Source organism: Malus sylvestris, chromosome 15 (assembly GCF_916048215.2).
Source record: "Malus sylvestris chromosome 15, drMalSylv7.2, whole genome shotgun sequence".
In the NCBI taxonomy this organism is placed as follows: domain Eukaryota; kingdom Viridiplantae; phylum Streptophyta; class Magnoliopsida; order Rosales; family Rosaceae; genus Malus; species Malus sylvestris.
This window is the reverse complement of record NC_062274.1, coordinates 4,773,074-4,797,049: the sequence shown is the minus strand read 5'-3', so window position 1 is coordinate 4,797,049 and position 23,976 is coordinate 4,773,074. Positions and strand designations below refer to the sequence as shown.

The 23,976-nt window shown below is 39.4% G+C and overlaps 5 protein-coding genes and 1 non-coding gene across 6 annotated transcripts; 3 read left to right on the top strand and 3 right to left on the bottom strand.

Moving 5' to 3' along the window:
• Nucleotides 1-5,116: 5,116 nt before the first annotated feature.
• Nucleotides 5,117-6,968, bottom strand: LOC126605573 (U-box domain-containing protein 4-like). Its single transcript, XM_050272979.1, has 2 exons — nt 5,854-6,968; nt 5,117-5,429 (listed from the first exon to the last, which is right to left on the bottom strand). Exons 1-2 carry the CDS (start codon nt 6,832-6,834, stop codon nt 5,352-5,354), a joined length of 1,059 nt encoding a protein of 352 aa, XP_050128936.1. The 5' UTR covers nt 6,835-6,968; the 3' UTR covers nt 5,117-5,351.
• A 2,621-nt stretch (nt 6,969-9,589) lies between these two features.
• TRNAT-AGU (transfer RNA threonine (anticodon AGU)) lies at nt 9,590-9,663 on the top strand. The gene has a single exon. It is a non-coding gene; the product is annotated as a tRNA-Thr (tRNA).
• Nucleotides 9,664-9,725: 62 nt separating this feature from the next.
• On the top strand, nt 9,726-11,956 carry LOC126601852 (mitochondrial outer membrane protein porin 2-like). The gene is made up of 6 exons (XM_050268619.1): nt 9,726-9,902; nt 10,006-10,073; nt 10,762-10,872; nt 10,954-11,040; nt 11,124-11,332; nt 11,501-11,956. The coding sequence occupies exons 1-6, from the start codon at nt 9,851-9,853 to the stop codon at nt 11,805-11,807; spliced, it is 834 nt and encodes a 277-aa protein (XP_050124576.1). The 5' UTR covers nt 9,726-9,850; the 3' UTR covers nt 11,808-11,956.
• A 594-nt stretch (nt 11,957-12,550) lies between these two features.
• On the bottom strand, nt 12,551-14,026 carry LOC126601230 (F-box/kelch-repeat protein At5g43190-like). The gene has a single exon (XM_050267908.1). It carries the CDS (start codon nt 13,939-13,941, stop codon nt 12,802-12,804), a length of 1,140 nt encoding a protein of 379 aa, XP_050123865.1. The 5' UTR covers nt 13,942-14,026; the 3' UTR covers nt 12,551-12,801.
• A 3,214-nt stretch (nt 14,027-17,240) lies between these two features.
• Nucleotides 17,241-19,433, top strand: LOC126601289 (increased DNA methylation 1-like). Its single transcript, XM_050267980.1, has one exon. It carries the CDS (start codon nt 17,241-17,243, stop codon nt 19,431-19,433), a length of 2,193 nt encoding a protein of 730 aa, XP_050123937.1.
• On the bottom strand, nt 19,061-22,941 carry LOC126604618 (WD repeat-containing protein ATCSA-1-like). The gene is made up of 8 exons (XM_050271907.1): nt 22,085-22,941; nt 21,565-21,743; nt 21,046-21,289; nt 20,362-20,516; nt 20,164-20,253; nt 19,905-19,973; nt 19,748-19,823; nt 19,061-19,404 (listed from the first exon to the last, which is right to left on the bottom strand). Exons 1-7 carry the CDS (start codon nt 22,653-22,655, stop codon nt 19,782-19,784), a joined length of 1,350 nt encoding a protein of 449 aa, XP_050127864.1. The 5' UTR covers nt 22,656-22,941; the 3' UTR covers nt 19,061-19,404; nt 19,748-19,781.
• Between the last annotated feature and the right edge of the window lie 1,035 nt (nt 22,942-23,976).

Genomic DNA, 23,976 nt, shown 5'->3' with positions numbered 1-23,976 from the left:
CTTGATGGGGAGAGATCCTTAACTGCGATAGAAGGATTCTCAAACCAAACTATGTTAACTATCTAAGCTTAAAGCTTTCCCTCTTTTTTTATATGAACGACCAATAACATATGGTAGTTGTTGTAAATTTGTGTAAACCCTGTTTGCTGTAATCTTTCCTAAACTTGTAACATACAGACAATTTACTCTCTGAATTTTAATTTCAGCCAATTACCCCCATGAACTTGTATTTATGGGTAAATTCCCTTCTTCCGTTAAATATCCTATATTTTATTCATGATTCGGTTAGTTTGGAGGACAAACATTTCTTATTAAAACATTGTTTTCCCTTTTTGAATAAGCATTTGCTGGTAAAACAAAGAAGATAAGGGCTTGTTTGGTATCCTACTTAAGTTCAATTTTTTTTAACTCAAAAACACTTTTTAAGTTTTAGACTTTGAATTCTTGTTTGATAGAACTCTTTTTAAAAATTAGATTAAAAAAATAACTTAAAAACACTAAAAAAGAGTTTTTAGAGTTTTCCTACTATCTTCTCAACATTTTTTTTGCTCCTTCATAACCCTCTCTTTCTTCTCTCCCCACGTCCACTGGCGGATCCAGATTTTCAAGATCGGAGGTCCCAACATAAAAGCTCAAAAAAAACAAAAATATTAGACTAATTTGGTTCCAAATCACTATTTCTACTGAACTTGGTTCATTGAATAAATCAAGATTAATCTTAAAGGTAATAAAACCAACAAATTCTCCTCAACAACATAACGCAATTAGTGACTCTACAAAGATAAAATTTGCTAATGTAACATATATCTTATTAATTGGGAGTTGGGACTAGAGTCTAGGATTAAAAAAAGTTATATGAATTTGGAAGAAATTAAATTAGGCAGCTAAAAGTGATGGAACGGCAAATGGTGGTGGGGAATAGGGTAACTTGGGTTTAAAGTTGGAAGGTTGCGACGATTAGGGCTGTGAGTTCTTAAATATAATTTGGGGATATTGGAAAAGATCGGGGTTCTCGAGCTTTGTAGAGAAAACAGAGATATTTTAGTTTTTTAAACTTTTTATAATAACCAGGTTAAAAAACGTTGTCGTTTTGGCTAGGTCTTTTAAAACAAAAATTAAAAACCTCTTATTTATTATAAGCACTGCTGCCTGCACATCCATGGAGGCAACAAGCCTCTTCATTGCACCTGCCCAAATTGTTGGAGGGTCCCGAAAGTCGATCATAAGTGTTTCTTCGGGCTTCCGAAGGGTCCCGGGTCCTTACATGGATCCGCCAGTGCCCACGTTACACCTTGTCTTTTCTCTATCCTCAGCCTTTGTCTTTTCTCTTTCATTACACTCACTTTCTTCTCATTCCTCACCTTCTCACCGTAATTTTTTGCTCTCCTTATCCTCCTCGTCCTCTCCCTGTCATTCTCTCTCCTCGCCAACTATTTCCTCTCTCCTTTCTCTTTTCCAATTCTTTCACTCCTTCAATTTTTGTCCAAGGAAGTTTGAATTCAAACTAAAAAAAAATTATTTTTAAAAATTCAACCAAACAGATTTTTGAAATTTTAAGACTTAAAATAATACTGTTTTTAAGTGATGTTATTTGAAAATTATTTATATAAACAACTAAAGTTTTTTGGTAAGATACCAAACAAGCCCTAAATGATTCGAAAACAATAAAGGGGGATGGGAGAGAAAGCGCAACGTGGAGCTGTTGGTGAGTTGGTAGGTAGGCTGCAAGAAGGTGGGTTTGCAGGGAGGAAGGTGTTGGATATATGTCAACAATCTGTGATAATTTATATATGCTAATAAATAATAAATGCAATAGGAATTAACAGAATATAAACTAGAATACGAATTATAAAACAGACAACTTGAAGATCGAGGCTTGCGTACCGCAATGTCATTGAAACAGAAATTTCGTCCATACTTTGTGCTTGTAGTTCTACGGACGTTTGCTTCACCAGGATTCAACGATCAAGTTAAAATTCCAGCACCGGAAAATTTAACTTCTGGCGAATTTAGTGTGGTTCTCTCAGTAAGAAGGTTTAGGAATGTAGAAGATGAAGTTGATTATTTTCTGTATACTAAATGCCATGCAGATGGATGTATATATAGCAGATGGATGCCTGTTTGCAACATGTATGAGAATGGGGTGTAACTGTTGAGAGACATCTCTTCAGAGGGGTGCTTTGCTTTGTGTTCAGAAAGAACTCTTAGACTTCATCTGAAATGATGAGTCTTTTCATAAATAATTAATTAAATTTGAATTTAATTAAAAATAATTAAGTAAATCCGAAAAATAATTTAATTATTAAAGCTCAAGAGCCCAACCCCAAGGATGAGCCCAATTTTAGTCTACATGCCTATTACTCAAATCACTTTCTCTAAAGGACAAAGCCTTATAAAGTGATAAAATCTTTTGGGAATTGCCAATGTGGGATAAAGAAATTTCTACTCAAACTACTCAAATTTCTAACCGAAGGAAGGGGATCGTAGCTTGGATCCGAAATCTGGGACCTGCCATTGGAGGTTGTGGGTTGGGTTGGTTTTGGCGGGAGTGGTACTGGGGCTCAATTGGGTCTAAATTTGGAGTGCTGGAAAAGGGTGGGAATGAATTTGATCTGGGATTGGAGGTGGCTGGTGGTTTGAGGTCTGGAGTGGGTGGGATGGGTAGTTAGATCGAGGAAAAGTGAGAGAGATAGATAGATACATTTTTTTTTAAAATTAATTAATTTCTATTGCGAAATGTATGAAATGTGAGAAATTTAAACCAGAGAAATTTAACTATAAATAAAAGTTTAGGAGGTTTTTTTGTGTATTTAACTTTTTTTTTCTTTTCAAATGAATGAAATATCGTTATCGTTCTTTGACAAAAGCATCTAATAATTGTTGAATAATAATATATAAACATCTGATGTGGATTGCGACATGCATGTGATGTAGATTTAGATTTTATCCACATCCTCTTTGTGAGGATTCATAGGCCTCATATTTTACCTGTTCATTGTGTGTTTATACATAATATTAAATTTTTTATTTAAAATTAAACAGAAATAGTACGTAATAAAAACTAACCATATAATATACAATAAATAAATAAAATGCAAGCATTCGAGAATCCTCACAAAAAAAATCCGGAAAGAATACTCTTGCATGTGATGCGGACCGCATGCTGTACATCAAATTATCAATCTCACAAATCCTAACCCAAGAAGCTCGCCTCAATTTTCTCTCAAATTTCAGTCCGTTTGTCAAGCCATAAAGTAGAAATTAGGAAATACAAAATCAAGAGCACATTAATTGGGTGGGACCCACAACCGAGACCCTTGATGATGGGACCAAACGACCAACTGCTACTAACAACAGAAATTTGAACACGTGGAAAGCAATTAGATGGCAGATTAATAACCTTGGAAAACGAAAGGTTAATTATAGGTCTAATTACACTTTGCATCCCTCGACTTTAAGATATATAATAAAAGCTCGATTATATGTGGTTTCTTGCAAACTTGCCCCTCAACTCTTTGGTTCCCGCTTTGGTTCTCAAATTTTGTTTTCCATCTCAAGTTGGCCATAAACTCTTGCAAGTGTTATTACTAAAGACGAATGGTGGCTTCTATTAAAAATTCTGACAAAATGGCCACGTGACAGGCTCGTTGAAGACGTAACCTTTAAAATAATGTATTGCAACCTTTACTAGCCATTTCAGTTTTTGAGATCATTAGAATGAAGTTAGTGTGAATCACGTCTTTAAAATGAGTCTGCAAACCATGAATGACATTCAATCGATTGAAGTTGCGGTGTCAAGTTCGTTGCTAAATTTTAATGAGTGATTTTTTTTTAGTGGTCAGAATCTTTGTCGCATATAATGTATTAGTATGTTTCAACATTTCAACGTAAGTAACGACGTCCTTATACAAGCATGCAAAAGTTGAAGGACTAACTTGGAAGGAAGTAACAAAACCCAAAAATTTGAGCAGTGTGGTAAATGACCCGTTATATGAAGCCAAAACTGCCCAATCGTCCTAACCCCATGCGGGACATCCCTTTCATTTTCCTCATCGTCCTTCTCATGAACGCAAAGCTCGTGATTTGTTAAAAGCAATATATCCCACTCCCACCACCGACCCTTCCAGACTTCGTACAGCTTTTTTCCTTTCCACTTGATTAATCATTCCCCTTTTCTTCTATATCTATGTCTGTACTAATTAATAAAATATTCATTGTTAACTAAAATTATATAAAATTATCAGTTTAATTCTCTAATTAAAACAAAATATGAATAAGAAATATAAGGTAGAAATGTAATTTCACACAACCAAATTTTGTTATTTTTTTTTCAAAGCATGCCCTACTTGGAATCCTAATACATCTCTAATTAAAAAAAAAGAAAACTTCTCGCTCCCACATTATCTATCTATCACTCTCTTCCTTTCTCCTTCCATTTCAAAAACAAAAATAAAAAAATTTCTCACACACTTTGAGTGTGCTCATATGCTAGTATATATAAGGTGAACACCCTAAAATGGTGAAACATTCAAAATATCATAAATTGCTCTTTAAGAATTTCATAAATTACAATTGAACTAAAAGAAGCTAAAGTATTTAACCATATTTTTATTTTGAATGAATTTAATATTTAAAATTATAGGGAAAAAAACCAAAAACAAAACCTCCCACGTTAGTGGGTGGTTTCACGTCTTTAATTCATCTTTTTTAAAATATCTAAATTAATTATTTAAATAAAAAAAATATAAAAATATCAATTGCCACACGCGTATGCGTGTCGCAAGAGACTAGTTTTAATAAAAAACATGGGTACGTTAAACTACACTGCATAGTGTTTGAATTAAGTCGCATAATGGCATTTTGTATAGTAATTTAGTATCAAATTACCAATTCACAATTGGCGGATTTGAAAAAAAAAAATTTGACAAGTGAAAGAAAAATATCACTGCAAGTCTGTGAGAGAGCGGTCGTTTTTAGTGGGAAGTAGAACATACTTTTCTTTCCAATTATTCATCTCCCCCTCAACTCCCACATTTTCGTAATTAACCAATAAAATAACACACAAAATGATCTATTGATAAACACACTAGCCACTAGTGATAGTCTTTAAGACACATTTCTTTTAATTTTTTTTTATATAAAGAAATATAAGCTCCAAAGAGGCCAACCAAACTCAGCTCAATTCAACACCTTTCTCACAGGTTATACAATCCTCTCCTAACACAGATATTTACAAGTTTTAGATTTTTCTTCCTTTTTTTTTTTTCTGGTTTTTTTTAACTCTTTCAGTGTTTGATTACATGGCCATTGCTATATCTGGGAGCGTAGCTAGGTAGTGACGTGGAGGGGTGTTATAATGACACGTCTGACGCTGGTGCAGCGACGTTGCCGGACCTCGGTTGCCGTAGAAGCTCTGTCAATGTCTCCGCCTGTCCCCATAAAGACACACAAAACGACAATCAAAATACAAAACCACTCCCCCATCACGCACCAAATTATTTAAAAAATTATATAAAAAACGACAAAATAATTTAAGTGGCTGAGAGAGACTGAGAGACTAATCTACGACCTAAATGACGATCCTACCCATGGTCTTATTGGGTACGTTAGCACCAAAACTGGGGGGGGAACTGGGATTTTGAATTAATTTTTCCCCGAATAAGTATAAATCGGAAAAAGAATATGCCACCCGACTGACGTGGGCCACGCCCCATTAAATTGGGGAATATTTTCAAAAGCCCACCCCACGTCAGCGATGGCTCGCGGGGTCGTCGACCAGTGGACCGATTGGACCCGAAAAAAAAAACAGAGAAAGCAAATGTTGATTATTTTTACGTGCCGGAAAATACTCACCTTTTGCTTGGCGCGATTGGTGCCGGACTGAGACAAAGCGACGAGGGGAGGAATCGCTCCTTCGCGGACGACCATGTTACGGTGGACCCCACTGTTCTCGCAAAGCTTCAGCAATATCGCCACCGATATCTCCTTCTGCCGCTGCGACCCCACCTCTACAATCTCCACCAGCACCGGAATCCCACCTTCCTCCACCAACGCTGCGCGGGCCTCCGGCACCGACACGAGGACGCTCAGCACGTACGCCGACTTGTCCACCATGTTCGACCCGAAGTCCGCCATCAATTCCACCAGCGGCTTCATGATTCCCGACTCGACGGCTCTAATCTTGTTCTCTTTGACCGAGCACAGCGAGTACAAAGCCGTCGACGCGTCCTTCTTCCCACGAAAGCCTCCACACTCCAGAAGGTTCACCAGAAGCGGAATCGCTCCCGACCGTCCGATTGCGGCTTTGTTCTCTTCGATTTGCGAGAGGCGGAGCAGAGCGCAGGCGGCGTTCTCTTTCGCTGTGGCGGTCCCCGTCTTGAGCGACCGAACCAGCGGCTTGATTGCTCCCGACGAAGCGATGAGCTCCTTATTCTCGTCGCACAGCGAGAGGTTGAGAATCGCGGTGACGCCGTACTCCTGGAGCTGGAGATCAGACGACGATAGGAGCGAAATCAATGGCTTAATCGCGCCGTTTCGGGCGATTTTGAGCCGATTTTCGGACTTGTTCTTGGCGAGGAGCCTGATTTCCATCGCCGCCTGCTTCTGCGCCTCAGTCGAACCGGCCTCGAGCACGGCGACGAGCTGTTGAATCATATCGTCGGAGTTGTCGGAAGCGCAGGCAATCAGAAGCCGCCGGCTCTGGGACGAAGTCGTCGGGAACTCTTCGGATCTATCGCTGTTACACTCGCTGAAAGCAGAGGAGTTATCCCCGTTGCTCAGATCACTGAAGTTCCTCCCCATGTAACTGAAATTCGCTGGATTTTCCATCTCCATATCTGAAATTCCGAAATTTCTCAGCCCTCAACGAATAAACCCGTCACCGAAAAACTAATCGAATCGGCGAACGTTCGGGGTCCGATTCGGATTTGGTGGCTGGGGCCTCTGGTTTCAGAAAAGGAAGGAGGAGATATAGGGGATATAAAAGAAGGCTGGGAATGCTACCACGTGGACGAAGGCCTTGGGGTTTTCGCTGACACGTGCGCCTTGATTGAGAAATGTGAGTCCGGCTTGGAGGCGAGGAGAGCACGCACGAAGGGTCTCCTTTACCGCGTGCGTGGAAGGTTCGCTACTCGATAAAAGTTTTCGAAGCTTGTTCTTCATGAAATAAAATAGAAAGAGTAATGTTAAAAAAATTAAATTTAGAAAATAAATTTAGAAATTAAATGATATGTTATTAATAGGAATTAGTATGTTTATTAATATTTAAGTAATAAATTAATTATCAACTTTCATGTCCTTTAGTTTCTAAAATTTAATATACGAATTTAGTTTTTCTAGCATTATCCTTCAGAGCATGAAACATTTAACACCTTCTAGTTTGAGAGTGAGTTTAATGTGTTACGAGGTTTTAATTTTTAATATTTTACTGAGATATTGTGTAATTCGCTCGATGAACAATTGTAAATCTTTGCTAGGTGAGAAATGATAAAAGGTTTTTTTTTAAATTATAATTTTATGAAATTTTTTACACTTTTCAATTTACATTAATTCTCTTACAAATATAATATATTGTGTTAAAAAAATAAAATAACAGAAAAGTAAAACTTTTAAAATCGTACCCTTTGCATTTCTCTTAATAAGCCAATTGCTTTTAGATAATGGTACCAAAGTGCGTGATATAGTAAAATGTAATCAGCATGTTTATTGTGTTCGATCATTACTGTGATGCATAAACAGTTGTTGACCAAGCAATTACTCAATGATACATTTTCTAACGTACCGCGTTTTTTTATTTAATCTCTTTGTGTTTCAGGACTAAACAAAGCAAATGGCAAATTGTCTTTGTGATTAATACGCTCATCTTCAATATATTGCATCACAGTTCTAACTTTTCTATTTTCACACTTGTGATAAAAAAAAAATATTAACTCAAAAGTCTCAAAAGCTCTCTTTTTTCACTGATGGGGACTCCAAAGTCCAAACTTTAGGGTTAGTTTGATATTGTTGTGCTTTGAAAAAAAAAATGTTACTACTGTGCTGTGAGAATAAAATCATTTTTACTGCTTCTCGTTTTTAGCATTTTTTTCACCAAAAATTGTGAAAATCAGTTGTTTTTAAGTGTTTACTAAATACCTTTTTCAGTTTAGTTTTTTTTTATACCTACTTTTTATAAAAGCACCTGAGTACCAAACAAGTACTTAACGATACGTAATATTTCCCCCTGTACAGTAAGGTAGGTTTTGCGTCTTCCTACGTTTGCATGCTGGTTGTGTGCCACGTAGGACATGAATACGAGAATTTAATTTGTTTATTTGATGGGCTGCACATGGTTTGATCCAGTATTTGCATCTGTAGAGGTGAGGAGTCAGGCCAGCCCATAGCCGGTGGGGGAAACAAAAAATTAAAAAATCGAAAGACCCTGATCACTGTCAGCATCACCAAACATGGGTCGTACCCAGTGCACAAGGCTCATGTTTTACGCAGGGTCTGGGAAAGGTGAATGTCGGCTAGCCTTACCCCCATTCAATGGTAAAATGTATTTCCCTTTCCCCATGAAAAATCTTCGGTCATTATTTTTCAACGAATTATATTTTGCGTACCAAACACATCCTAATAAATTATGTATACAATCGGACTAAAATGAAACAATAATAATGCAACAAACGTTCAGTAATTTTGATTTCTAATGACTTCTCGTTTCTTACTGTTATCTCTCGACCGCTTGGTCTCAGAAGCCAAAGTTGTAGCTATCCCCGTTGAGCGCAGACTTGCCCAAGAGAAGCCACTTCCCAGTGCTTATGATGAAGATGCATGGCTGGGCTGCCCTTCAATGGGTTGCTTCTCGCACAAGCAAACAAAGAATCAGATGGAAAACTATGGAGATCTTGATAGAACCTAGCTAGCTATGGAGGCAGGAGTTTGAGAGCTTGTTTCCTGGTGTGAAAGTTTTGGGGGCATTTTTTTCTTACCATTATTATGGGGTTCCAAACCAATTAGGCCAGTCAGAACCTAAAGCTGAATACTTTGATAAGACTCTGGGGCATAAAGTATGGGACTATGGTTACACATCAGGCCCCGGAGGGATTGACAATCCAATGGTTAATGAAACTCTGTACGCTAGTTTGAGTTGTTGTTCATAGCTTTTTAATCTGTTTCGACTTATTTGAGACATTTTGTTAAGCATCTTACTCTTGTGACAATCATGTTCAAGAACATAAAAATAAACTCTAAATGCGATATAAGAAGTGGGGATATTTGATTACACTTGTCCATATGTGGATCCACTATCGGAATCAACCGGTAACTAGTGCTACACGTTCCATACATATAGTTGCTAAGCCATATCAAAGATTATTTGTTAGGTTTTAGTGTCTAGAAAGGAAAAATTAGAAGCTCTTATGCAAAAAATTTACCTCATCTAATTGAAGACTTGGCAGTCAAGTTGAATTCCTCGTAATTTTGTGTTTAAACTTCAATGGAAGCAGATCGTGTGGTTGGGTTTTGGATTGTCAGCGAGCACAACCTTTTACATATTTTTTCCTCTTCAAATGTTTTGAAGATATATCGGGTATGCAGGAGTTTGACAACTGCTCTCGTAGCTCAGTTGGTTAGAGCACCCGTTTAGTAAGCGGGAGGTCTTGAGTTCGACTCTCAACGAGAGCAATTTTTTCCGACTGCTTTTTTCCTTTTTTTTTCCTTTCGTTTTCCTCACGCACACGAAACATGTTTGCCTGACCCCAAAACCGCAGCCAAGGGTTTTACATAAACCCCAGGCAGCCCTTGTCTCTTCCGCGCTCCCTCTCTCTAGAAAAACCTCCCAAAAGTTTCTCTCTCCTCTCCATCCGCAGATATGTCGACCAGAGGCCCTGCCCTCTTCTCCGCCATTGGCAAGAAAGCCACAGGTCTCTCTCTCTCCGTCTGAATCTTTATTGGGCAATTCTTAAATTTTGAAATTTTGAATCTTCTGATATGGGTTTTTGATGTATTGATTGCTTGAATTTGCAGACTTGCTTAACAGGGACTATAACACTGACCAGAAGATCAACATTACCACCTACACTGAAACTGGACTTGTAAGCCCAAATAATATTTTTTCAACAATTTTTAATTTGTTGCAAGTTTTATGTTGTCAATTTTTTGAATGATATGTATTGTGTTGGTTTACGATTTGAATCATCAGTTATTTGCTGGCGGGATTTTCTTTTCATTTATTTATTTGTTTTTTGTAATGGGCAAAAAGTGTTTCTTCAATTGCTGCATTGGATTGGAAGCAATTGAATCTTCACGGTGCATATTTTGGTTTTCTTAGGTCATTTGAGGGAGAAAAATTGGGGCTTATTTGGATCCCTTTGCCTTTTCCGAATCTATTTTCTTCAAAGAGAATAAAAATGACTTCTTGAAACGTTTCTTGTACAATATTGTGGGCTGGTTCTTGTAAGTTGTAACCATAAGCTTCAATTCAAATCGTGCAAGCTTGTTGATATGTTGGACTGGTTCGGTGAATAGGATTACATTGAAGTGGATAACTCGCATTCTCTTTAGATTTGTGCTGAAGTGCCAATTTAAAAGTTTGCTATTTGTATATCTGCTTAGTGCTTGGTCTTGCTTACGAATTAAACAGGGAAACTCCCCTTGAATTTCCTTATTTTCTTCGTTGAGAATGAGAATATATCGACTTTACTAGTTCCATGTTGTGATTGTAACGGTTGCTTCTTAAAGGCTTGCAGAAGTTAGATATGATGAATTTATCTCTGATTTCAGGCCCTTAACTCGGGTTTGGCTAATAACGGAGGTCTGTCTTCTGGGGATATAGCAGCACAATACAAATACAAGAATGTCGCGCTCGATGTCAAAGCTGATACACAATCAAATGTGGTTTGCTAACTTTCGTTTTTCCTTCTCAAGTTTGAAGTCCGATAATTGTTTCTGACAGCTGGTCTCTTTTTTGAGCAGGTCTCAACAATGCTCACTGTCACTGACATCTTGCCTTCTACCAAAACCATCGCTTCAATCAAACTCCCTGATTACAAATCTGGCAAGGTATCGGCTTTTGTTAGCATCAAATGGGACATTAATTTACAATTATTACAGAAACTGATAATCATTCGTTCAATATATTGCAGTTGGAAGTCCAGTATCTTCACGAACATGCATCCTTCACAACCGCTGTTGGTCTGAACGAGTCCCCTGCTGTGGACTTTTCGGCAACCATTGGTACCCCGGCCATTGCCTTTGGAGCAGAAGCTAGTTTCTGGACAGGTTCCAGAGTGTTTTCTAAGTACAATGCCGGTGTCAGCTTTACACAGCACGATTCAACAGCTTCTGTGATTCTGTAAGTTCATCAGTTATAGGTCACTAATAAAAAAATAGACATAGTTGTTAGACTGTTAGACTGATGCAATATTTTAGTATACATGAACTTTCGTTCTGCTTTGATTGTTTGAGGAGAGTAATTGTATTGGCAAAGAAAATGGCAAACATGTTTCTTTTCATTTTGTAGGGCTGACAAAGGAGATTCACTACGGGCGTCATACGTGCATCAACTGAGCAGGCTGAATGGGGGAGCTGTAGTTGGAGAGGTGAACAGAAAGTTCTCCACGAACGAGAACACGCTAACAGTCGGAGGTTCATACGTGGTTGACCCTGAGACGGTTGTGAAGGCGAGGCTCAACAACCACGGCAATCTTGGGGCTCTTTTGCAGCACCAGCTCTCACCCAAATCTTCACTTACACTCTCTGCAGCCTTCGACACCAAGGCATTAGAGAGGCATCCGAACTTCGGGTTGGCGCTCTCCCTCAAGCCCTAAACAGTTCTAAGAATTTTGCCAATGAAATTTCACAATTGCTTCTCGAGAAAAAACTTGAGTGTAAACGGTGATATGTCAACGTAATGATTACTCATATCTTGAGTACATTACAAATCTATTTAATGACAATTTGTTTTAAAAGTCTCTAATCAGTCGTTAAACTTTTCTTCAAGACTGTTTTTGAAAAGTCTGCTTTTAAAATTCATTTGCAATTTTCCGTCCTATTGACAATTAGTTTGGAAAGCAACAGAGAATCTATTTAATGAACCCCAATCACCCTTTGCTTTCTTTCGCTACAATTTTCAACTGCGTATTTTTTAATTTTCGGCTAAAAAAGAATATAATTTTCTTCCTCTCGTATTCAATAAATATCTTCATACGTTAGTATCATTTTAGTGTGGTGTTTAGTATAATATAAAATTATTTAAATGACTAGTAGCAAATAAACAAGGATTAGCCAAGTCGTATTCATTGAAATTTCTTCCAAGTGTGGAAATATGGACCGTATCAAATGGAGAAAGGAGGGTGACATTTGGGGTTAAATCTAAATTATATCTCACGTTGAAATAATTCTTAAATTACAGTTAAAATTAATATATTTTGTCAATATTTTTAACATAACATAAAAATATTGATAAATTATCGTATGACATTTTATAAAATGAATATTTGATATTTTCACAAATTTTTCGATACTACTTATAATAATATTTTTATAAATTCGCGTCACTTGTACTACTGAATAAAAGGAAGGGATGTGTTGTCAATCATTACAAAAGATCAGTGAAAACAAAACAATATTCTGAAATCCCACAAACATAAAATATAAAAAATCCAATCTCTAAACAGATTTCCCTTTATGAATACATACAGAAGCAGAATCGAATCAAGCAAAGAACCTAAGTACTTATTAGAGCAGAAGCAGAAATTGAGAAATAAAAAAAACAACTAAACTTAATCATCTTTGCGTGTTGCTTCGTGGAAGTCTTTCTACTCAGGCGGATGAATGGAAGTTCGGTACAAATGAAAACCACCGGAATCCGCAGCTGGATTTATCCGGCAGAGACGGGCATTTGGGGATCCAATGCCACGTCCTCCTCGAGATCTTGAAGTACAAAATCTCCGGCCAATTGTAGCAGCAGACGCAGATCAAACCCTGATGCCAAAAGCAGTACAGATGCTCGTAGTTATGGAAGCAAACCGACATCAGTTTCTTGCACATCCTGTCCGGCAAGCTTTCCACCTCCACCCACTTCATCCCACCGCCAAATTCCAATTCCCACACTTGCAAGCTCCTGGCAATCCCATTCCTGCCGACCCCACCAATCAGATACAGCTTCTTCTCTCCTCCTCCGCTGACAAGCCGAGCAAACACGAGCTCTGTCGGAAGCTCCGGAATCGGTCTTTCCCACTTCCCGCTCTCGAATTCGAAGCAGACAATCGAAAACGGTTCCGGCGTCACGAAATACAAACACCCTTTGAAGTAAACTCCCTTCTGGTGACAATTGTCGCTTAAAATCGTCTCGATAAAGTCGAACTTTTGCCACGATCGCGCCTTTGAATGGTAGACAAAAGTGCTTTTGGACGACGACCTAGAAGAGGCCATGAACAGATTATACCCAGCAGGGGTGGATATCAAAGAGAAAAGCTCGAATCCAAAAGGGCTATCTGGAAATTTGATCACTCTCGAGGACTTGGTCAGAATATTGAAGACGAGAAACGAATTGGGGAGAGAGAAACAGAGCAACCCATTGGAGACACAGAGGAGGGAGGCTTGTGCTGCTGCGCCTGCAGCGCAGGGTAGCGGAGCGGAGAGAGAGAGAGGTAGCTTGCGCCAGGTGGCGGCGTCGGAGTCGTAGAGAGGGAAGTGGCGGAAGCACTGAGGGTGGGAGAGGAGGAGGAAGGCGGAGGAGTGCTTGAAGACGAAGGAGGGAGAGAATAACAGCGACTTGAAGCGCTTGCAGGTCGATCTGAGAATCAGGAAGTTTTTGAGAGGAAGGAAAGAAAGGACAAGGTCGAGGAGCTCCTCCGGCAGCTTGCTCCATATCCTGGCGTCCATCTTCGGTGGGGTGGAAGGAGAGGTGGGGACGGCGGTGGTTTGGCCGTAGTGATTTGGCGGAGAGTGGTCTTTCATTTCAAACAGAGCATTTGAAAGGAAAGAGAAAGTTTTTAGCTTTTAAAGATAAATGCCGAGAGAGAGAGAGAGAGAGAGAAAGCATTGACTTACACTAGTGCGTTTAATTATTCAAAGATAATCAAGTGTTAGCTGGTTAATCGTTTTTTAGCGCAACATTTGGGATGGAAAAACAAGTGCGCATCAAGAATTTGATCTAGACACGACCGCATGTTTATCTACCTCAATCAGGAACCTCGCCAATTAAAATGATACATAATCACTCCTTAAGCAGCGTTTAATTTCTAATCGTTTAGTATTAGATAACGGATTTTAATATAAAATGCACTTTTTCTTTTTCTTTTTTGTATGTGAAAATATGATATGTTATCAAGAAGGTGACGAATGTCATTATCTTATATAACAATTTAGAAGAAGTAAATATGCCCTTAAAAGGATCTACTAGCTCGTTTGCTAATCCATAATTAGAATGAGAATAATTGAATTGAAGATGAATTGAATTAAGGAGAAGTTAGATTGGGGAGGAGTTGAAATTGAATTCCTGTTTAAGCTGTTTATTTAAATTTTCTAAAATCGAAGTAAAAAAGTACCTATTCCATATAAGTGTACTAATTCACTATAATCGAAATATAATTCAATATGATTACAAAAATACCCTTATTCAAAATCTATAAATTAAAATTTTGTATAATAATTCATAAAAAAAAAGTGAGTATATATTTATTTAAATAAAAAATAACTCAACCCCACACTCATCTTATATTTTTCTTCCCAAAGAACCCACTCCTCACCGCCACCTCTCGCTATCTCAATCCATTCCATTATGATTTCAAGTTTATCTATTTCAAGTCGTGGGCATCTGATGGCAAATAAACTCCATTGTAACTCTGTAACTCTTTCTCTCTCCCTCTAACCCAGAGCATTTGATTTCAAAATTTTCTTGGGGAAACATAGAGATATGGCGGAGAGTGGGAGTATAGGGTTTGGGTTGCGTCGTTGGGCATGGGTGGTTGTGGTGTTGGGGGAGGGAGTGGCACTGGACATTAGCGTTGGACATCAGCATGTGGGGATCTTCTGTTAATGCAAAGGGTAGTGTTGGGATTTTTAAAATAAAGTGAGGACATAAGTGGTAAAAAATTTGTATTCAGGATTCCCCATATCAGGCGAAATTGAAATACCCAAATTTCTCCAAAAGAAGGAATTGAATTCCAAAATTTTTATGGGTCCCACCACCTTTTCAATTCCTTAGGATTTAGTAAACGTTGGAGTACTCCGTAATCGGAATTCAATTCTACATTTTGATTTCCATTATGGGTACGTAAACAAGCCATACATATAATACTATAATATATGTAATAAAATAGAGCTTGCTATAGACTTCTAATTAAATATAAAAATGAGACAAGACACCAAAACATACTACGATTTATTATTATTTTTAAAAATTTTATTATTAAGTGAGAGAGGATTTCAAATTCAAAACACATGAGCATAAACGTAATACTGTACCTACTAAGATATTCGATCATATGTAAAAGAAATAAAAAGACTGGAAAATCAACTTTTTGCATATTTCTGTTGACCCTAGAAATTACAAAGCCTACGTGGCGCGCAGGCCGAATATATTCTAAGCTAACTACGTCCTTCGGTGATTGCGGGGCGTGCCAACTCGTCGGCCGAGGCTCGGCCGAGGAGTAAATTTGATGATGCTGCGTTGGGTCGCGCTACTGACTTCTGCGTCTTGCGATTGCGGCCGAGAAAGGAACGCGTCTCGGCCTCTTGGGTTCTCGAGCCTGAAGACAAGGCTGCTATTTCTTACAAAGTTCACGAACCGAATTCGGCTTACAATGTGCCGAATGTAATAACTGTAACACCTCACCTCGCCGAGAAGGCTAATGAGATGACCTCGACCAACAAAGATTCGAAAACCCTTCTCGACCGAGACTTGGATAGGCAGTCGACCGTTCTCGCCGCAGTGCTGTTGATGCCAACGGAAGATACTGCGAGACCGACCGACTCTACGGTGACAGAGCTATCTATGCCGACTTAAGATATCACCGGTTGCTTCCACAGTGCTGTTGATGCCAACGGAAGATGTGTCAGCGAAAAAGGAAAAGAAAAAGATCTCAAGTTGTGAGAGTTTGCGCAGGGCAATTTTGTATTGATTTTTGTGGGGCTTTTTCCATTGCTGAATGTCTTGTATTTATAGAAGCAGAACACCGAGCCCGAGTTCTAATCCTATTCGAACTAGGTTTCCTTCTCCGGATTAACGTTACCTCAATCAGTCCTACCTCTGCTAGGACTACGAATCTAGTCCTTAACTGAGCCGGATTCGCCTTCTAGTTTTACTGATCTCGTCGAGGGTCCCTATTGTATTAGGACTCGACTTGCACTCTGATTTAACCGATCTAGGCCTAGAAGCCCATGAGCTGAAGCCCCCATGACTTTCTCGCCGTAGTCTTCCCGGGCCGAAAGTGATACCTCCCTCGGCCCAAACTGCTATTTTGGGCCCAAACAATTTCCCACTGATTTTTGTGGCAAAATATGAAGATGACCCAGATTTGTTATTTGTTACATATAATTATAAACTAGAATTTGAGCTAATGGAGCTTAGTTGTTTTGGATGTTTCCAATTTTATATACAACAAATGTTGGAAGTGATAAAAGTCTATGAAATTCGGTGCGCGGCGTTTGGAACTTTGCGTTTCGTGCAATCAAGGATGTTTTTTGACCATTGATTTGAGCCCTCTTCACTTTTTGGAATGATTTATCAACGGCTCCTAGTGATTCGCTCACGAGTTGGTGCCAAACATTTTGAATTGAAATCCCTAATCCAACTTGGATTAGGAATAGGTAATAAATTGGAAACTTTCCAATAAATAAATTTGAAAAACCAGAAATCCTCAGCCCGGTAGGAAAACCCGACCCGGCCCATACATATAAAACAATCCTCAACCGTCTCAAATACTTCACCATTAATCTCTCTCAGTTGTTCTCCAACTACTGCTGCTTTTTTTTTTTTTTACATCGTCAAATATTTACAGAGATAAGATTTTCGCTCAACGCCAACAAATTTTGAAGAAAAAAAAGTGGAGATGAATTCTGACCGTTGATCTGGCCAGAGATCAATAGTTTCCTGATCGTACTAGGATTCCGTAGCACCCAAGTTAAATATCCCATACCTCTCCTCGATCACTTTGAACCCTAATACAACTCTCCCTCTCCCTCTTACTTCTCTGTCTTTCGCAATTTCTTGAGTTCTTGGATTGTACTTTTCTGCATTAGGGTTTGAAGATTTGATGAAGGCTGTGAAGCGAAAGCCGGTACTTACCGTGGAACCAGAGTTATGCCCCTCGGCAGTTCAGTACTGGGCGAATGACAACACGAAGAACGGCCGTAGGAACTCTGATGTTACCGAGAAGGCGAGAAGGCACCTCTCCGCCTTGGGATGGAAGTTCTGGTATGCAACCAAGAAGCAGAAGATCGAGTTGCGGTACGAGTCTCCCACTGGAAAAGTTTACTACTCGCTTCGCATGGCTTGCCAAGCCTGTGTAAATTCTCCAGGACGAGGAGGAGTGTTTTCCGAAAGCATTGGTTCGAATTCCGTGGAGTGCTCTGCTGATCTTGATATTGTAGTAGATATTACACCGCAGTCGACATCAAGGAAAACGTTTAAGAAGAGAGAGATTGGTGAAATCTCGAAGGTAGATGATGATTGGAGTCCGAAACAGGAGCGGGGGAAAACAGTTAAGAAGAGAAAGATTGGTGGAATATCGATGGTCGATGATGATTGGAGTCCGGAACAGAAGCGAGGTAAGGTTCATGCGGATATGAAGAGACTAAAGAGACAGAATAAAGCTAGTAAACAGCAGGCCAGACGCATTTTACGGTCAACCAAAAGAGCGAGAGATATCGAGATCACGGATCCCGGTACTCGAAACCCTAGGACAGTCCTGTCTTGGTTGATCGAAAGTAATGGTGTGTCCCCGAACGCCAAGGTACACTACCGCCCTAGAAAGGGCACTGACAGTCCATTGGCGACGGGTCGGATTACTCGCGAGGGAATCAAGTGTGACTGTTGTTCTAAGGTGTTTACCCTCACTGGGTTTGAAACGCACGCTGGTAGCACAAACCATCGACCAAGCGCCCACATTATATTGGAAGATGGCAGAACTCTCAACGATTGTCAGAGGCAAACGATGAAGAGTCGGAAAGGAAGCACCAACACCGTCACGAGGTCAAATGAAGTAGCGACGACTGGCAATGTGCATCAAGATCATCATCCTCCTCGTGATCAGAACGATGATATATGCACTGTGTGTCACTTTGGAGGCGATCTGATTCTCTGTGATCGGTGTCCCGCTGCATTCCACACTAGTTGCCTTGGTTTGAAGGATGTGTCGGAAGGCGATTGGTTCTGCCCATCGTGTTGCTGTGTAAAGTGTGGTAAAGGAAACCCTAAGGAGGATAGAAATAATGGTTTTGTGATATGTGGCCAATGTGATAAAAAATACCACTATGGGTGCCTTAGGAATGAAGGGGTTGAGGAATTGGAAAGGGATTCCAACGGAAACTGGTTTTGCAGCAGAAAATGTGAAGGCATATATCTGGGGATCAACAAGATTGTGGGGAAACGAATTCTGGTGGGTCCTGACAATCTGACCTGGACACTGTTGAGGCCTTCTCCTCCATCTGATTCTGATATGGAGGACTTGGCAGAAAACTACAGCAAGCTCAATTTGGCTCTGAGTGTGATGCACGAGTGTTTCGAGCCTTCTCAGGATCCTTACACGAAACGAGACATTGTTGAGGACATTATTTTCAACAGAGAGTCGGACCTGAGCCGGTTGAACTTCAGAAGGTTTTACACATTGCTTTTGGAGAGAGATGAGGAAGTGATTACCGTCGCTTGTGTAAGGATCTACAGTGAGGTGGTGGAAGTGCCTCTGGTGGCAACTAGGTTCCATTATCGTAGACAAGGAATGTGTCGTGTTCTGATGGACGAGCTCGAAAACCAGCTCGCCAACTTGGGAGTTGAGAGACTGATTTTGCCTTCTGCATCTAGTACCCTGGATACATGGACTAGCACTTCATTTGGGTTTTCAAAGATGACAGCTGATGAGAGAATGCAGTTTCTGAATTATACTTTCATGGATTTCCAGGGCACCATCATGTGCCATAAAGTATTGAAACAAACCAACTCTGCGACGCAAGCAGTCATACCGTTTGAGGGAAGTACCAAATTTGATAAATTGCCTGGTGCCATCTCTACAGTAACTCAGGCGGAAGACAATCAGCCGGAGAATGGAGCTTTAGATCAAGAATTGGGGAATATTGGCTCCGGTCACAAGTTTTTTATTGACGATGTTGATTGCATGCTGTTGGACAACAACGAACCTAGTTTCTTGGCATGGTACAACGAACAGAACTTTAGGTTGATTCCAGAATCTTGTAAGGGTGTAACTGTACAGAATCGCCGAACAGATTATTGAGAGATATATTTGACAGACACATCTGGTAATTATGCACAATTTTTTAATGTGTTCTTCAACTAAATATCAATCGTCAACTTTCGTTTTTCATTTGGAACTGACTCAGTTTTTCTCTTTTAATTCATCAGCGCACAATTTTTTCCATGAATTTGTCCCTTGATTCTACTTAAGAATGAGTTTAAATTTACATATATACACGCCAAAAAAAAAAAAAAAAAAAACAAACTCTGTACTAATGATTGTGCCTATCAAATACAGCATCTTAGATCTAAAAGCAAAACAGAAAACGACAGAGAAAGACCAATGCACTCTACCTAGCAGAAATGAGGATCGTAAGCACAGCAGATGCTAGTCGCTCCAATTATCCTCGTCCTTAGAGGGTCCTTCATCCTGCATTTCCAAAAATGTATAAGATACAAGGCCGCTAAGCAACTAATACGGTTAGTTACAAAAAACCATCAGGTGTACCACCTCATCAGAAACCAATCTGGGCGGCGACCAAACTAGAATTTGTCTATCATTGCCACCAGTGTACAATTCCTGCAATGTGAGATATGAATTACAATTCATGAGGACAAACTTCACTAGGACAGTTAGAAAAAGGTTTACAGCTCCTATTAATTGACATAGAAGTTGGAACAACTGACTGGAATATTAACTTGCCATTTTAGTTTATAAAGTGTTGATTGGAGAAGGCCTATAGATAAATCCTAAATTTTTTGAAGAGTACCTGATCCTGTGAACTAAACCAGCAACAGTTTACATGTTCATAGTGACCGCGAAATTTCAGGGATGTTTTACCCGACCACATATTGAATGCCTGAAAAAACAAATCTGTATGTCAAACTTTGAAGTTTTATGGAAATGGTTGAATTTTAATCCACATGTAAAATTCAGAAAGAATAAAACCTACAAAAAAAGGCATTACCTTCACAGCTGTCATGCAGGGAACAAAAACAAGCTCCGAATTCTGACTTGTAGCTAACTGTATGGGCCTGCTGGTTTGCATACGCACAGTTTCAAAGTTCACCAAAGTATTGCAGCCAGATTCTACATCCCACAACCTCAATCTTGAATCGGAACCTGAAATGTAAAACCTTGATCAATGACATAGGCAGTGAGGAACGAGTGAAAAACCCAATCAGCTGACTTTTGCACGAAAGGAATAATTTATATATTTAATAGGAAACTAAGGTGAGGGCCCCCGTGCATGATTTCTCTTTTTATTTTTATTTTCTGTTGGAGGTCAGCGTGATCCATACTGTACAACACCAGCAAATCGGGTTAAACTGCACTGATTCTGTGAGTATTTGATCACCTCACCAGATTTAAAGTGTATTCTTCATTTCTTTGTCAGATTAAAATGTATTTGTTAATTTGTAATATAGATCAAGGTTTTAAGTTGTAACTGTCACTTGTCAGTGACCTGCAGTAGTATGGTAGTATAAAGTATAAACTAATGGATAGAAATAAAAATAAATAGAGAGTAAACCTAAACCGCTATGATTATTATAAATATTAACTCCGTTAAAGGGATTCAAAATATGTATAGACTATTCAAAATGGATTTCCTTCTTAAGTATAACAAACGTCCAAAATGAAATAACCCAACCTGCACTCAAGAGGTACATGCCGTCTTCGGTGACTTTTAATCCAGTAACAGCACCATAATGGGCAGTGGCACGATCCTGACTAGACAGCATCCCTGGATGTAATCTTTGCTTCATAGATCCCTTTGCTGGACTTTTACCAATGGGTGAGTGCTTTGCACCACTCCCATTAGAAAGTTTCCTTTGTGGTGCCCGAGCTTTTGCAGATGTGCTTTGACTTGATGACGAGGGCTTAACTGTTGAACCCTGACCGGACATAAAATCAAATATTATCAGTAGAAGGGAAAGTTCAACATAATAATTTTCTCCAGTTAAAACTAGATTCTCCTACTAACTACAAGCTTCAATGACAAACATTACTAATAATGCAAGCAAATAGACAGTGCATATATAGAACCATTTCAGATTTGCTGGTGAAACAGGCTAACTAACTGTGAAGCAAATAATATAATCATAAAAACTGAACGCAATCAGTAATTTAAAAACAAACGCTTTTGGCTCAGCAAAGCAAAGAAGAAAACCTTAATTGTGGCAGAGCGTTCCAGGATGGGTGGACGCCTCCCAAGCTGAGACTGAGATTGATCCAAAACACGAAAACATCCGGCACGTCTAATGTCCCAAAAACGTATTGCACCATCACATCCACCTGTAAGCAATACCCACTCGCTAGAAGTAGACCACTCCACAGTCATCACACCATCTGCCATCATGAAAAATACAACACGGTGTATCGTAAATTCTTGCTGTCCACAAATGCCAGGCCAGCCTTGAGCCTACTATACGATTACAGGGTTCAACCAGAAATGATACAAATTTACAGAATGCTGAGAAAACCGAGTAGGCCAGGTTATTTAAAGAAGTGATTTTCGCAATATTCGTGATCATCCACCCCAAATTTCAAACAAAATCCTTACTTATACCCTCAATACTGTCATCCCCAATGTTTCATGTGTTCACTCATGATATCAAGTTTTGATTTTTCTAACTCTGTATGTATCAAATGTGCATCAAACGTTTAATTCTGCAAATTTCGGGACATACCGCGGTGGCCAGACAAGGTGTGAGCAAAAGCCCCAGAAGCAATATCACAGAGGCGAACTTGAACATCTTCGGTACCGGCAGCAATGAGCATGTGAGAAGTTGCCAGCGGGGACATTGCAGTCCGGTACACCTTCCCCGGCATCTTGAAGTCCATCACTACCTGCGTCGTATTCGTATCCCAAACATTGATGTGATGATCGTACGAACCCGTCACAAACAGTCCGGTGTCGACCGGATACCACACGGCGGAGGACACCGCATACTTATGCCCGTGCTCGTGCTGCTTATCCACCACAAACAAGCACTTGTGCCTCGTGATAGCTCCGCCGCCTCCGTAATCGGTCCCGCGCTGGACATCGAACACGGCAGCGGAAGCATCGGAGGCGCCGGATAACAGGTACCGGGCCTCCGTCAAATCCAGCTGAAGAGTGTTGACGGAGCCGCGATGAGGGGAGATGAAGTCTTTGTGATTGGAGAGTTGGAGCGTTTGGATCCGGGTGGACTTGATTCGATTCGAGAACGAATTTGGGCGGAGCTTGCCCGCTTCTCTGTCTCCGATTTGCCGCCACATTTTCGGAGCATCTTCTTCTTCTTCTGCCAGATGCGAAGCAAAGCAGAGGTTCACAACGCAACGGTGTCGTATTGCAGTGTTGCCTCTCTCACTCCGAATTTTCAAACCGGAACAGGTTTTGTTCTCTCACCCCTTCGTTTTCTGTTCTTCTTCCTCTCTGCTTCGCTTTGAGTTTCCTCCCGGTCGACCGGGATTGATTATTCAGCGGGTTCGGGGTATACAATTTCACAAGGTGACACCTCCGCATTACGACGGTGTACGTCAGAGTCTATCCAAAATTAACAACTTTAGGCGAGTAGGATCCTCTTTCCAGGAATTAGGAATTCGGAATCAATCACTCGTGTCCGTTCATCGTAGTTAAAAATCATTTTAAATTTTAAATTTTAAATTAAATATAAATAGTAACTAACGAAAATTGATCGTACGATGTAAGTTAAACAAACAACAATTGATTGATCCCAGAGAGGATCCTTGTCCAACTTTAGGTTGTTAATTCAATTGTGCTTTTAAAATTCAAGAGGATCCCTACAATTTAACGTTTTTTTTTTTTTTACTTATAAGTGAAAGATTTTAGATTCGATCATCGCTAAATATGAGTTTGAATCATATTATGAGGGTTGGCTCACCCCATCCTTAGTATAGATTATCGTTTGTTCAAGAAAACCAAAGGAAAAAAAACTCCTAAACTAGCTCTATGATTAACTCATTTTGAATTATTTATAAAACGTTGTATGTTACTTTAAAGTTTATTATTATTGAATGATGTTATAAACTTATAAGATAACATTCTTAGCACTTCTGAGGGCGCTTTGGTGTGCCTCTTAGCTCTATACATTTTAGGAATACAATTATAGGAGATGAATTAAACAAACAACACAGTATCGAAAAGGTCCTAAATTTTGAAGTTCCGTTTTAGACTAATAAATTATGGAATTCAACAACAACAAAAATGCCCCTACGTCGAGGTGAACTCCAAGTCTTGTTCACTTCATTGTTCTCATTGAAATGGCGAATCATGGGTGCAAATTGGACATTTGCCCAAATTTATAATCTTTAGGCCTTATTGCCCATTTTCCCAAATCGCACACTAAGCCCAAATATACGATGTTCGAGCATTGCTGTCGATTTCACATTTATTCAATTGTTCTTTAATCCTTGTATTGATGCACAAAATCAGTAAGGATTTTGGTGCAACAAAAAGTGTTAAATTTGTGACCTTCGCTAGATTACTCCGATCATTAATGTGGATAAGTATGTAAATGAATAGAGATAGGGAAACAAACACAAGATGTACGTGGTTCACCTAGATTGACTACGTCCA

Bases quoted from the DNA above. Each gene is read 5' to 3' on its own strand.
- LOC126601289 (XM_050267980.1), top strand. From the start codon at position 17,241: ATGAAGGCTGTGAAGCGAAAGCCGGTACTTACCGTGGAACCAGAGTTA.
- LOC126605573 (XM_050272979.1), bottom strand. From the start codon at position 6,834: ATGGAGATGGAAAATCCAGCGAATTTCAGTTACATGGGGAGGAACTTC. The intron at 5,430-5,853 runs GTGAGTATTTTC...TTATGGGGACAG, and splicing joins CCAATCGCGCCAAGCAAAAG to GCGGAGACATTGACAGAGCT.
- LOC126601230 (XM_050267908.1), bottom strand. From the start codon at position 13,941: ATGAAAGACCACTCTCCGCCAAATCACTACGGCCAAACCACCGCCGTC.
- LOC126604618 (XM_050271907.1), bottom strand. From the start codon at position 22,655: ATGTGGCGGCAAATCGGAGACAGAGAAGCGGGCAAGCTCCGCCCAAAT. The intron at 21,290-21,564 runs GTTTTCTTCTTT...ATGTCCGGTCAG, and splicing joins AACGCTCTGCCACAATTAAG to GGTTCAACAGTTAAGCCCTC. The intron at 19,974-20,163 runs GTACTCTTCAAA...CTCACATTGCAG, and splicing joins GGTTTAGTTCACAGGATCAG to GAATTGTACACTGGTGGCAA.
- LOC126601852 (XM_050268619.1), top strand. From the start codon at position 9,851: ATGTCGACCAGAGGCCCTGCCCTCTTCTCCGCCATTGGCAAGAAAGCC. The intron at 9,903-10,005 runs GTCTCTCTCTCT...TTGAATTTGCAG, and splicing joins CATTGGCAAGAAAGCCACAG to ACTTGCTTAACAGGGACTAT. The intron at 10,074-10,761 runs GTAAGCCCAAAT...CTCTGATTTCAG, and splicing joins CCTACACTGAAACTGGACTT to GCCCTTAACTCGGGTTTGGC.